Genomic DNA, 12,639 nt, shown 5'->3' with positions numbered 1-12,639 from the left:
ATCTATGCTGTGCGCTGCCAGCATATTCCGTTATGTTTTCCACAAAGGCCTACCTGCAAGTTTCATGTCCGTCCAGGAAATTTTGGGCGGACAAAGTCGCACTCCGTGTTGACAATCCAATATTTTACTAATGTTTTCTCGCCTTTTTCCCGATTGATGCTCTGGCTTCTGTCAGTGCATATCCGCTATAATCCACCCCACACAAAGAGCAGAAAATGGCTGCAAGTGCATTTCCTTAAAGAGACAGTCACCAACTGGAGTGAAAGATGCTGATGAATATGCATGTCAATGGTGTATAGACCAACATTCTGTTGTAGGCCTATAGTCAGTATAGGTAGTTCGATTGCAATGCAGGCTCGCTGTAATATTTGCAACAAATTCACCTTGATATTACATTGTGCTGGGGGTTTAGCGTTAGATCTATATTGAAAAGTGCTTCATATTGTTCCCTGGGTCTCATTTGGTCTATTTGGATATTGCTAGGCTATTACTATGCACAGCACAGGCATCACTCACTGACCCAGTTTTCAGGACAGAGAGTTGGCGACATCCCTCTATGTGTGTGTGCGCTTCTTTCTGTACTTTAAATACCCTTCATGTAATTCTCTACTGTGGCTGACTTCACCAGTAGGCTACCCTTCCCAGTCTGAACTCACAGCAACCAGAGCAGACATGTGTGGCTGTATTAAGAGGGAAATTCATTGATCTGTGTTGCTTTTATTCAGTCATTCTAAGCAGGTTGATGATCTGACAAACTGTTTATAGATTTTTATTTGAGAAATATGGATACAAAAAAGATTAGCATGGCCTCTGCAATGGATGACTATGCATGTAAAAACACATAATTAATCAAAATAAAGCATGTAATATCAGAATCTGATTCTACACTCAATTATTGCATTTAGTATTAATACCACTGTGTGTGTGTGTGTGTGTGTGTGTGTGTGTGTGTGTGTATGTGTGTGAGAGAGAGAAAGAGCATGTGTGTATATTTGTGTGTGTGTGTGTGTGTGTGTGTGTATTTGTGTGTGTGTGCGTGTGTGCATGCAAGTGTGTGATATTCTTCACCTGCCTCAGTGTGAGAACCCTAAAAACAATGGAACCGCAAACAGTGGTCACATTACAGAGCTACAGACAATGGGACTATTATAAGTACAATCTATTCTGGCTGTTTTCATTGTACACAGCAGTCACCTGCTATGCAGCCCCTGGCATGAAATGTGTAGAACCGAGGAGCAGTCTACACACGATGACATCATGGAAGTGGACGTGTTGTGTCTGCCCCACAATGGACATAATCACACTGACAGTGAGAGACAGAACGAATAGTTTACATGCACACCAATAATTCAATGTGGTGCTGATTATTGCTGTATGCAGACTATGACTTACACATCATGTAAACCATTTACTCTGCTTATCTTAAAGGGAAAAGACATGATCATTTTCACATTTGACAAAAAAATGCTTTGCAGAAAAAAGAAATAAAATCCTGAAGGCAATTAACAAATAACATACATACATATGCTTTCGTTTGTACAGTTTCTTCAGTTTTGGTCAGCAATTTCTTATTGTGATTTGCACCAATAATTCAATATGGTGCTGATTATAGCTATAGGCAAACTATGATTTACACATCAGGTAAACCCTTTACTCTGCTTATCTGAATTAGTGTAAGGTCAAAATCAAAGTTATAATACAGCAAATTAAACACCTGGTTTTCTTAGGAACTTTTTACACGCAACAATGTCATTTATTTTGTTCATTGTAAGTCACTCTAAACAACCTGCAAATGGAAATGTAAAGATAAACCCCTAAAATGCATTCTGTGTATTATTATTTGAATAAACTCCACCAAATCAAACCTAAGCTGCATTACAGATGGTTTTTATGTTTTGGTATGTTCAGCTAAAAAGATATCATGTAGAACAAACATGACTTTCTGAGATGTAGAATTAGTAGTCATGTCTGCTCCATTCATAGAATTTCTACCTGCAATATTTGAGAATATTGTGCAACTGAACATGGCCCAGGTATTTGTAAAGAATATTGGAAATTATTTTAGAAAATCTAAGATATAGCTCTCCGCAGAAGCATAAATTGGACAGTAAATAAGACAAGTAAAATAATTCCCTGTCACCTAACCTAAAACCGAACCATAATCCTAACCCTAACATTAAACTAACCCTGAACTTAACCTCAATAACCTAACATTTATACCTTAACTTAACCCCTAATACCCAATGCCTTAACCTGAAGCTTACTCCAATTCTGACACTACCCCCAATTGTAAGTTTCACCCAAAACCTAAACACTACACCAGGAATAGTCCTTTTCTCATGGGACTGGCTAAAAAACCTTTTGTCAGGTCTTACTCTCTTTGTTGTCCACAACTAATTTCTGGTTCACAAATGTACAGTATATAAATACACACACAAAAAAAATAGGCCTAACAGGAATCCTAATAAAATACGTTTTACTCGCTTAATAGAACAAAACAAGAAATAAAGGGGGAAAAAAGTTTTCATTTTACTTTAAAATAAAAATATGCTTTGCAGAAAAAAAGAAATAAAATCATGAAGGCAATTAATAAATAACATAAATACATATGTTTCTTGTTTGTACAGTTTCTTCAGTTTTGGTCAGCAAATTCTTATTGCATAATTTCCCACGGAGTACTGGTTAACAGGTTTTGATTGAATAGCATTCCGTTTTAGAGCTCTGAGAGGGAGGCCAGTTCATGCAGCAGAAGTGTAAAGGATGGGCGTTGCTCTGGTTTCTACACAGAAAGGGAAGGTTTAATCACACTGTTTGACACAGGAACCTGTGTCAGTAGGCTTTCAGCATTACCCAAGTAGATTAGTCCAACCCACCTCTTTCCAGCACCACTCCATGAGGATGTACACAGCCTCTGGGGCTAGTCTGGGTTTCAGCAGCCTCAAGCCTGCATTCAGGCTGTCCACCACCTCACTATTAGTCTGGTTTTCATATGGCAGGCGACCTTCCGTATAAACCTCCCACATAAACACACCTGGAGGGGAGTGGGGGACAGAAATGAAGAGGTGTAGATCCAACATACCTTTTCATATGATAACCGTTTCTAAGTTCAAGAGGTTTAGTGTCCAACAAGGCACATCGGCCAAAGAGAGAAACCAATAAACACACCAAAAGACCAGACGTCAGACTTGCTGCTGAACTTGGAGTACTTGATGACCTCAGGGGAAGACCACTTGAAGGGAAACTTGGAGCCCTGAGAGCTGGTGTACTGGTCATCCAGAACAAACCTAATATGACGGGAGAGAAGAGGATCCAGTTAGCCTGGGAACCAACTCTGGCAGCTGATGATAGCGTATGATAATGTGACATCCTGGTAGCCCCTGAATGTGTTTTTTTGCAGTTGAACACAATAATAAAAATATATTAAGCTAGGGTTGAGTGTGTTTGGGTATACCTTTCTTCAATGGCTACCTTTTATCAGCTCTTGGGATTAGATAAAAACAGCTGTAGTTCTAGTGTGCAGCGACAATAAAAGTATTCCAGAACTTAAAGGTTGGATTTCTCTGAATGTATTCATATTCCATGAATCTTAAGTAAAGCATATTTCCAGTTGACAACAACAGCAAAGCAGATTTGAAAGAATTTGGAAAATGAAAGCCAGGTAACTTGAGTTGACCACTGGCAGTCTTTTAGAACGCCCCTGTAGAAGTACACGCACACCTCAGACCACTGGCAGTCTATTAGAACGCCCCTGTAGAAGTACACGCACACCTCAGACCACTGGCAGTCTATTAGAACGCCCCTGTAGAAGTACACGCACACCTCAGACCACTGGCAGTCTATTAGAACGCCCCTGTAGAAGTACACGCACACCTCAGACAACTGGCAGTCTTTTAGAACGCCCCTGTAGAAGTACACACATACCTCAGACCACTGGCAGTCTATTAGAACGCCCCTGTAGAAGTACACGCACACCTCAGACCACTGGCAGTCTATTAGAAAGCCCCTGTAGAAGTACACACACACCTCAGACCATATTACTTTTGGTACACCAGATGAGATTTCGGGCAATGTCCAGTGGCTTGTAAAAGCCTATTTGTAAGAGTAGGGGTTGGACAAATTGTACTTAAACCCCTCTGATTATATTATTTAAAATCAGATTTCTGGGACTGGGTCTCTCTATTGTTAGAACTAGTTTTCCAGTTTAAAGTAATATTCAAGGTACTTTAACAATTTCCCTCAGAATTTGTCATATAAGGTAACTACTATGGTGTGTTGGCATTTGGTTTTACTTGATAGCTGGTGTATTTAACCATTACAAATATTTATTCTGGCAACCAATTTATTCTTCCCCAATTATAGTCAACCAAAATTTTACACTTGTGCTTTTACCTAAGTCGCTTCATCAAAGCTTCATACCATATTAAGCCCACAGCTCCCACTACAGTATTTTTACTGAAAACACACCATCTCAAAGGGCTTGAGAAACTCACCTGGTCATGCCAAAATCAGACACCTTCACTTCATTGTTCTTGGAAACCAGACAGTTTCTGGCTGCCTGTAAAAAATGGGATAAAAACAGACACTTACATGATCTGCAGCAATATTTCCATCTTATTCTGCTTAATCCAGTACTGAAATAAATTCAGGCCAAAGCTGAGAGGTTCTACTCTTCATTGCTACAGCATGTGAGGTAATTGTGAGGTCATTAATACAGCATTTGAGGTAAACTTTTCTAAGATAGTATATTTTTGCGTACATGTGTACTGAATCTTAAAAATGCACTTAAAATAAATTGCACACATCTACACACACACGCTTGTTTTTGTATTCTTGTGGGGACCTGAAATTCTGAAATGAATGTTCCCTAACCCTTACACCTAAACCTAACCCTGATGGTAACTGTAACCCTAACCTTGTCCTAACCGCTACCTTAGTAACCTGACCATTATACCTAAAGGTAATCTAGCTCTAACATCTAACCCTAATCCAAAACCTAACCTGAAATGTCTAAACTTAAAAGTAACCCCTGTTTCAACACTTTACCCAACCATGCGTTTTTCTCTAAGCCTTAACCCCTAAGCCAGAAATGGGGACCTTCAAAAAGGTAGTGACCAATTTCTTGGGTTTTTATCTTTGTGGGGATTTTGGATCCCCACGTATGCACATAGAGTGGATCTCAAACACAAACACACACTCACACTCACACACACACACACACACACACACACACACATACACACACAGGTGCAAAATTCTCTATGTGTTACCAGGTCTCTGTGGATGAAGTTGTTGCTCTCCAGGTATGCCATTGCTTCACTGACGTCCAGACACATCCCCAGCAAGGTGTCCTGGGACAGATGCCCCTTCTGGGCTTTGATGTAATCCAACAGGCAGCCTTTCTCCATGAACTCAAACAACAGACACATGGGAGACTGCTGGGTACACACACCATACAGCTGCACTAGTTTGCAGTGGGACAGCATCCTACAACACACACACACACATACACATTGATCAAAAGTAGTGTATGGGGATCAGAGTATCATCTTTTATTTGGCGCAAGTAGACTCAATAATAAAAGAATAGACTGAAATAACCCTCCATGTAAGAAGAAGGTGTATTATAAGATGGTTCTTTCACTATTAGGTTCACTTACGTCATGACTCGGGCCTCCTCTTTGAAGTCCTCTTCAGACATGGCTCCCTCCCTGACCATCTTCACAGCTACCCTGTGGCCCCTCCACTGCCCCTGGAGTACCAGACCAAACTGACCACTGCCCACCTCCTCACCGAGTGTCAACTCTAACGGGTCCACTTCCCATTGACCTGGTGGGAGGGCATGGGGTGGGCGACGGAAGGATGGGAGGAGCAGAGTGGAGGACAGAGAGAGGGGAAGACGAAGACAAAAATAATATAGCATGTAATGTTTCTGCACAGGCACACGTTTAAATGAAACTGTTGGGGCAACAGGGGCAACGGTATTCATTCAGCAAAACAGCCCCACCTGACTCACTACAGCCCCACATGACTTACTACAGCCCCACATGACTTACTACATGCCCACATGACTTACTACAGTCCCACATGACTTACTACAGCCCCACCTGACTCACTACAACCCCACCTGACTCATTACAGCCCCACCTGACTCACTACAGCCCCACATGACTCACTACAGCCCCACATTACTTACTACAGCCCCACATGACTTACTACTGCCCCACATGACTTACTACAGCCCACCTGTGTCACTACAGCCCCACATGACTCACTACAGCCCCACCTGAGTTACTACAGCCCCACATGACTTACTACAGCCCCACCTGACTCACTACAGCCCCACATGACTCACTACAGCCCCACATGACTCACTACATCCCCACCTGACTTATTACATGAGGACATTGTATCTGAATTTGTCTGGATGAAAGTAGTATGACACGCTATATTTCTTTTTGTCCAGACACAATCAAATACACGGGCTACATATACTGAGACAGAGGGGTGCTGTTTCACTCCCTCAAACCCTTTATCTGACATTGCTGCGTCTTTCCACTGGCATAGCAATATTTGAATATTTGGGAGAGCAAGGAGTTGCGTTAGGGCGGAGCCAGAGGTCAGCCAGTGGTAACAGATGGGAATCCATCTGGACACCTTGTCTATCTTACGTCATATCACAACAATCATTTCAATCATGCTTTACAACCAATTCTTACTTTAGCATATGTCTTTGTTATACTGTAATTCTATAATGTTTACGCATCTGGAACATAAGGCACCAATCTGCTTTGAGTTTGATTTTGGTAATGGTCATGTAATTCAATGTTATGTAACCAGAATGATAAACTAAACAGCAAGGCAAGAAAAGCAGGTTGATCTCTCACCATCTGAGAGTTCAGCATGGTTCTGGGAGCTCTCTTTATCCAGAGAGACAGGGTGCCTCAGCCGCGTGATCAAACCTTCAGAAAGGCACACACACACACACAACAAGCGCACACACACACACACAGGGAATGTTAGTATGACACAACAACAAAACACATTTGCATAAACAGGTAGTCTGATAATGTAGACGGTTTGGCTATTCATCTTTAACAGAATAAAGGAACTCCAATTGTATCGTTGTATACGTAGTTTCCTCAGCAACATTTTGACAAAGGGAAACGGTTGCTTCCTATAGATTTATTCATTGACAGAACTTAATCTCTGAGGATTGGGGGTGTTAACAGCAGCCTAAAGAGGATACAAAAAATATTTAAAAAAATAATCTAAGATAATATTGCACATTTACAAGGCTATAGACAGAAAAACAGAAAACATTTCATTTTAAAAACGAGCATACAGTGTATCTTTATGGTAAAACACAGTAGTTATCTCCTCAACTACGGGAAATCCATAAAAGCTGGTGGAATCCTGCATGATGCTTGAAGATGATCCAGGCGGTATTTCTATGGTCTAACAACCCCTAAAAAGGCGTTACTTCTAGCTCAATGGACTAACAACACCTGAATATTCCTACGTCTTATCTCAATGGACTAACAACACCTGAAAAAATCTTTGTTTGTTGTGAAACCTACTTGGCAATGAAAACCTTTCTGATTCTGTTTTAAACCCAATCAATACCACTGGCTTAGCTGTAACTGATCATGGTAGGTAGACCAGGTGAGTCAAATAAAAAGGAATTACCTGCAGCATTGTGCTGGTGGTACTGGATGAGCTCAGGAATGGTGTTGAACAGGTATTTCTCTGCCAGGTAAAACATGGATGTCTCTGACTCTCTGATCTGATAGTGCTTCACTCGCGGGTTCTTTTCCATGTTTGACCTGATTGTGATTGACAGTCATGTAACTACAGTATGACACATGGAATTCATAGACAAAGCAAGGAATGTCCAGAGATTAATACAAATAACCCTATTTAAATGAGCTGTCACAGAAGGTGAATGACATGGCTGAAACAGGCAGTAGTTACCCTGGTGCTTTGGTGAAGACTGAAACGGTATACACGCCTGGATGTCTTGAGTCTCGTACCATAAAGGCTCCTTCCTTATTCTGCACAAACAACACAGCACTTCATAGGGTAGGATATTGTAATTACCAGCCCAAATGTGGAGAGGTTATACATCTGTTGAGCTAATTTGTTTGGAAACACTGAATGTCATATCCCAGTACTCTACACTGACCTCCAAACATATTCAGACAGTGACACATTATCATTCATTTTCTGCTCTGTATTTCAGCACTCTGGATTTAAAAGGCTACAGTGACTTTAGGGTTCAAATGAATTGAGAGTTTTTATATCCTTATTGGATAAAACATACCCGAACCCTAGAACTATCTCTACATAACCTGAACCTGAACCCTAGAACTGTCTCTACATAACCTGAACCTGAACCCTAGAACTGTCTCTACATAACCTGAACCCGAACCCTAGAACTGTCTCTACATAACCTGAACCTGAACCCTATAACTGTCTCTACATAACCTGAACCCAAACCCTAGAACTGTCTCTACATAACTTGAACCCAAACCCTAGAACTGTCTCTACATAACCGGAACCCAAACCCTAGAACTGTCTCTACATAACCTGAACCCTAGAACTCTCTACATAACCTGAACCTGAACCCTAGATCTATCTCTACATAACATGAACCTGAACCCTAGAACTGTCTCTACATAACCTGAACCGTAGAACTATCTCTACATAACCTGAACCTGAACCCTAGAACTGTCTTTACATAACCTGAACCTGAACCCTAGAACTGTCTCTACATAACCTGAACCGTAGAACTATCTCTACATAACCTGAACCTGAACCCTAGAACTGTCTCTACATAACCTGAACCCGAACCCTAGAACTGTCTCTACATGACCTGAACCCTAGAACTGTCTCTACATAACCTGAACCCTAGAACTGTCTCTACATAACCTGAACCCGAACCCTAGAACTGTCTCTACATAACCTGAACCCTAGAACTGTCTCTACATAACCTGAACCCAAACCCTAGAACTGTCTCTACATAACCTGAACCCAAACCCTAGAACTGTCTCTACATGACCTGAACCCGAACCCTAGAACTGTGACACTGAGGATCCAATCCTACTGCTGTCCTCTATCTGTCTGTAGAATCCAGCGTGTCACATTTACAACAGGAAATCCTGGACCACACTGTGAACCGTGGTATCAAATCTTGTGTTTCACTCTGTGTCTCTGTGTGCCTCTGTGTTCACACATCCTGCAAAATGCACATTCTGCATCCGTGCTGCAAGATAATTAAGCTCAGCAACAAGATTTCTTGAGCAGTTTAAACATGAACATAACAAATATGAAAAAATCTAATTCTCATAACCTTGTTTCTGGTTTTGACTGTATCAGGCCTACAAATTCTCTTTTCCCCACATGACTGTTTGGAAAGCTTAAGATGTGTCACCTCTGTCATCAGTAGTTCCTCAGCTCTCCTTCGCGTTATGTCTTTATTGTACCAACTGTAAGAGTGGGGAAATTAGAAGCAAAGAAAAACCAAGACTAATGAAATGTTGAACACACACAAGATATAACTGTCATTGCATTATATATAAAATTATTAGGAAAAATGCATTTGATGTAAACAAGACTCACTCAAATCTGCTGAAGTCGTTGCAGGATTTTTCTGCTATATACATGCAAGGTACAAAACCTGTATTCCTATTGAAGTAAAGAAGATAATGTGATGTCAGAGTGTTTTCGTGGCATTATCATACTGTAGCATCAATGATGAAAAGAGTGTAAGCATTTACGCAATTGCACAATCATTTTTTGAAAGCCGCAACTGTCATACCGTACTCTGAACATTTCAGAGTACACCTCTTTTTTTCCCCTCAAAATAGCAGAGGACGTTTTGTGTCGCATAATGGGAAAATATCGGTTCCTGAAAAGATTCTGTTTTTGGAGAAGAGGTTCACCCAGCCATTCGGTCATGTCTTAGAATTGCCATGTCGTCTCCGCTCACCCTCTGCAGTCCTGCACGGTCCACCAGTCATGGTGAGAGCTGTCTGTGAGGATGTACTCCTGGTCTTTGTGGAGGGGCAGGTCAGTGTCTCCATGGGGACTATAGTCCTGCAGTGCTATCACCACCCTTTGGCCCGCGTCAGAGAGACGTCGCTACATGCAAGGGAAACACTGAGAGATTAGCACTGATTTAACTCAAAACTACATACTGCATACTGAAGTATCAGGAGCGCTTATTACATTATTTCTTTTTTTTACCTCTGGGTCAGGGGTTGGCGGGAGACACTTTTTGGTAGCTACAACGAACATAGAGGTCCACTTTAAGGCTTTTAAAATGTTTTATATGTTGGACATAATAACAATAAGATAATAATACATCAGATGATGATGATGATGAATAGTATGGTGAAGTGGTTCCCGCACCGTATCCAATAGGGTTGTACTCCTGACAACCTGTAGCCATCTTCTCTGTCTGGTAACAACACTTCCATTTGCCCTCAATCCAGAAATTGGGGTGATACTTCGGGACTAAATCATTACACTTGGTCTCTTTAGCGGAAACGGAGAGGTATTAGACACAGCACATGAACTGAATAAGACAAGGAGGCTCAAATGTGAAACAGGGTCTTACAACATACTATAAAATCTACAGATTTTGGTATCATATGCTAAATATTATAATACAAACACAGCTCAGAGAGACTGTATTGTATTTGTTTTATGGGTCCTCATGGGTTTTCCTCCACAACTGCTCACCCTCCTTCAGTGCTCGGACCCATCTCAGTCGGCAATCATTGTCCGGGGCGAAGATATATAGGTAATAGTTGTCATGGACAACCTGTTGAGATATTTACGCAAGAACTGTCATGGCTTTTAATTACAGTTCTTTTTTAAGTGTTGGCGATGAACAGAGAAGTCCTCCGTAAGAATGGTGCAATAGATGGATGGAGGTGGAGGTGAGGTCGTCCTACCTGGAATGGGTACTTATTACTGCAGGGGATGGGGAGTTCACTACACACAATCTCTACACATTTGATCCTGGAGAGCTCAATGCAGCCTTTCTGGACGGGCTTTTTCTGAGGATGGACACAGCAATCAGCAACTTCATAAACTTTTCTTTTCACATTAAAACAAAACAAGTCCTCTGTACATATACAGTAACGCATAATAAAAGCTAGCTTTTGTGTGATTTTTAAAATAAACAAAAAATCTGGATGGCTAAAGAATGGACAATATAGGAATCCCAAAATAAAATGTACTTTGCACTGGCCATTGATAAAAATACCAACAAACAAGCAAACAAATCGCACAATGCCAGCGAAAAAGCAAACACCAGTGAAATATCAAAGACATACCCCAGGTCGTTGTTCAGAATAGGTCAGGTCCTGGGTGTTCAAGACAAAGAATCTTTCTTTGTAATTACAGGGTGACGTCCTTCGCTTCTGTTGAGATTTCTTAATAAGAGTTCCCTTTAAGATAACCCTGGAGAGCATAGCGAACACAGACACCTGACCAACATTGAAAGACACGGAGCGAGAGAGACAGAGAGGTGTGCTGTAAGGTTAGATTAGTACCTACAAAGGAAACATGGAAAAGAGTTATGGGTGTTAGTATCATGTGTTTCCTGTGCAGATACAGTAGGTAAACCACTTCCTTGCGCATGGGTGACATAGACTAACGTTTACACTCAGGCTATTACACACATCACTGCAATTACACAGTCCACACACATTTTGCAAACATACACAAACATGTGCACAAACACAAGTACACATGTATGTTTTACTATACTTGTGAGGATCTTTTTGTCAACCAAAATGTATTCCTATTAAAAGTCCAACAAATTCATACGCTTTCATTTATAAGTTATAAAGCTTTAGCTTGAGCTCAAACTACCTGGCCTGCACACTAAACACTCTATAAGGGAAAGTTTGTTATTTATTGGTGGAGTTGCTGGTCAAAATGTATTTTAACTCCTCAACATGAAATATATATTTCCACTTGACCTTCTCAAGTGTCTCATCAAAACAATACTCAGAATGTTACAACAAAAGTATAAGATAGAAGGTAAGCCTTCTTCTGCTACGTAACACACACAACTATGACAACGGTTTAAGATATGCGGTATAGAGGCCTTCACTGACATAAATGTGGGTCAAAATTTCTGGACCCGTTCCAAAATGAACCCACATAATTGCCACCCAAACAGATATACCTAAAAGGCAAACATTTAAAAACCTCAACCTGTTTGCACAGAAACCGAAAGTAGAAATAAGAAACATGGAGCAGCCATGTGTCATAAATGAGCCATATTGGCCAAATGAGATGCATAGTTAGGCCTCATACGATATTTAACTGTATGCAACCAAGTAAAATAATATTCACTGTAATAGTTCAGATACAATGTGACCAGCTGTCTAGCAAAAAAAGACAAGGGCTACTTTTTACCTTATTGTACAGCCTTATCGTATGTTATCCGAAGTTAGTGTATTATTTTCATAGATCAGATACATATCACAATTTCCTATTAAATTGTGTTATATGGATTGGGACAAGGTTGGGACGGAAACAGGATACAGAATCAGATGTGTAGCCAGAAGTATCAAGTCTTGTTTTGTTATTGTGCACAACTGGATTCATGTTCATGCTTGTT

General features: G+C 40.7%; 2 protein-coding genes across 4 annotated transcripts in view; both read right to left on the bottom strand.

The window, feature by feature from the left end:
• Positions 1 to 221, bottom strand: part of cyfip2 (cytoplasmic FMR1 interacting protein 2) — a 32,039-nt gene extending 31,818 nt beyond the window's left edge. Inside the window, exon 1 of one of the 2 annotated variants that reach the window (XM_010865859.4) lies at positions 54 to 221. The gene's annotated coding sequence lies outside the window, so the exon portion shown is untranslated. The remainder of the gene's footprint in view (positions 1 to 53) is intronic. The other variant, XM_034291863.1, reaches the window with a different exon arrangement.
• A 772-nt stretch (positions 222 to 993) lies between these two features.
• itk (IL2 inducible T cell kinase) lies at positions 994 to 11,568 on the bottom strand. Of its 2 annotated transcripts, XM_010865856.4 has the most exons (17): positions 11,342 to 11,568; positions 10,958 to 11,062; positions 10,743 to 10,824; positions 10,410 to 10,535; positions 10,245 to 10,282; positions 9,988 to 10,139; positions 9,618 to 9,683; positions 9,430 to 9,484; positions 7,971 to 8,050; positions 7,686 to 7,822; positions 6,884 to 6,958; positions 5,657 to 5,825; positions 5,268 to 5,484; positions 4,491 to 4,555; positions 3,166 to 3,284; positions 2,874 to 3,031; positions 994 to 2,779 (listed from the first exon to the last, which is right to left on the bottom strand). In XM_010865856.4, exons 1-17 carry the CDS (start codon positions 11,477 to 11,479, stop codon positions 2,714 to 2,716), a joined length of 1,848 nt encoding a protein of 615 aa, XP_010864158.1. In that variant the 5' UTR covers positions 11,480 to 11,568; the 3' UTR covers positions 994 to 2,713. The 2 variants fall into 2 exon arrangements, with proteins under 2 accessions (XP_010864158.1, XP_034147883.1); XM_034291992.1 differs by lacking the exons at positions 994 to 2,779; positions 2,874 to 3,031 and adding an exon at positions 3,718 to 4,003 and having other exon boundaries at positions 3,183 to 3,284.
• Between the last annotated feature and the right edge of the window lie 1,071 nt (positions 11,569 to 12,639).

Source organism: Esox lucius, chromosome 4 (genome assembly GCF_011004845.1).
Source record: "Esox lucius isolate fEsoLuc1 chromosome 4, fEsoLuc1.pri, whole genome shotgun sequence".
NCBI classification, from domain to species: domain Eukaryota; kingdom Metazoa; phylum Chordata; class Actinopteri; order Esociformes; family Esocidae; genus Esox; species Esox lucius.
The sequence above is the reverse complement of the archived record's forward strand: the minus strand, read 5'-3'. Positions and strand labels throughout refer to the sequence as shown.

Bases quoted from the DNA above. Each gene is read 5' to 3' on its own strand.
- itk (XM_010865856.4), bottom strand. From the start codon at position 11,479: ATGCTCTCCAGGGTTATCTTAAAGGGAACTCTTATTAAGAAATCTCAA. The intron at 9,684-9,987 runs GTGAGCGGAGAC...TTACTTCAATAG, and splicing joins ACCGTGCAGGACTGCAGAGG to GAATACAGGTTTTGTACCTT. The intron at 3,285-4,490 runs GTGAGTTTCTCA...CCGTCATATTAG, and splicing joins TCTGATTTTGGCATGACCAG to GTTTGTTCTGGATGACCAGT.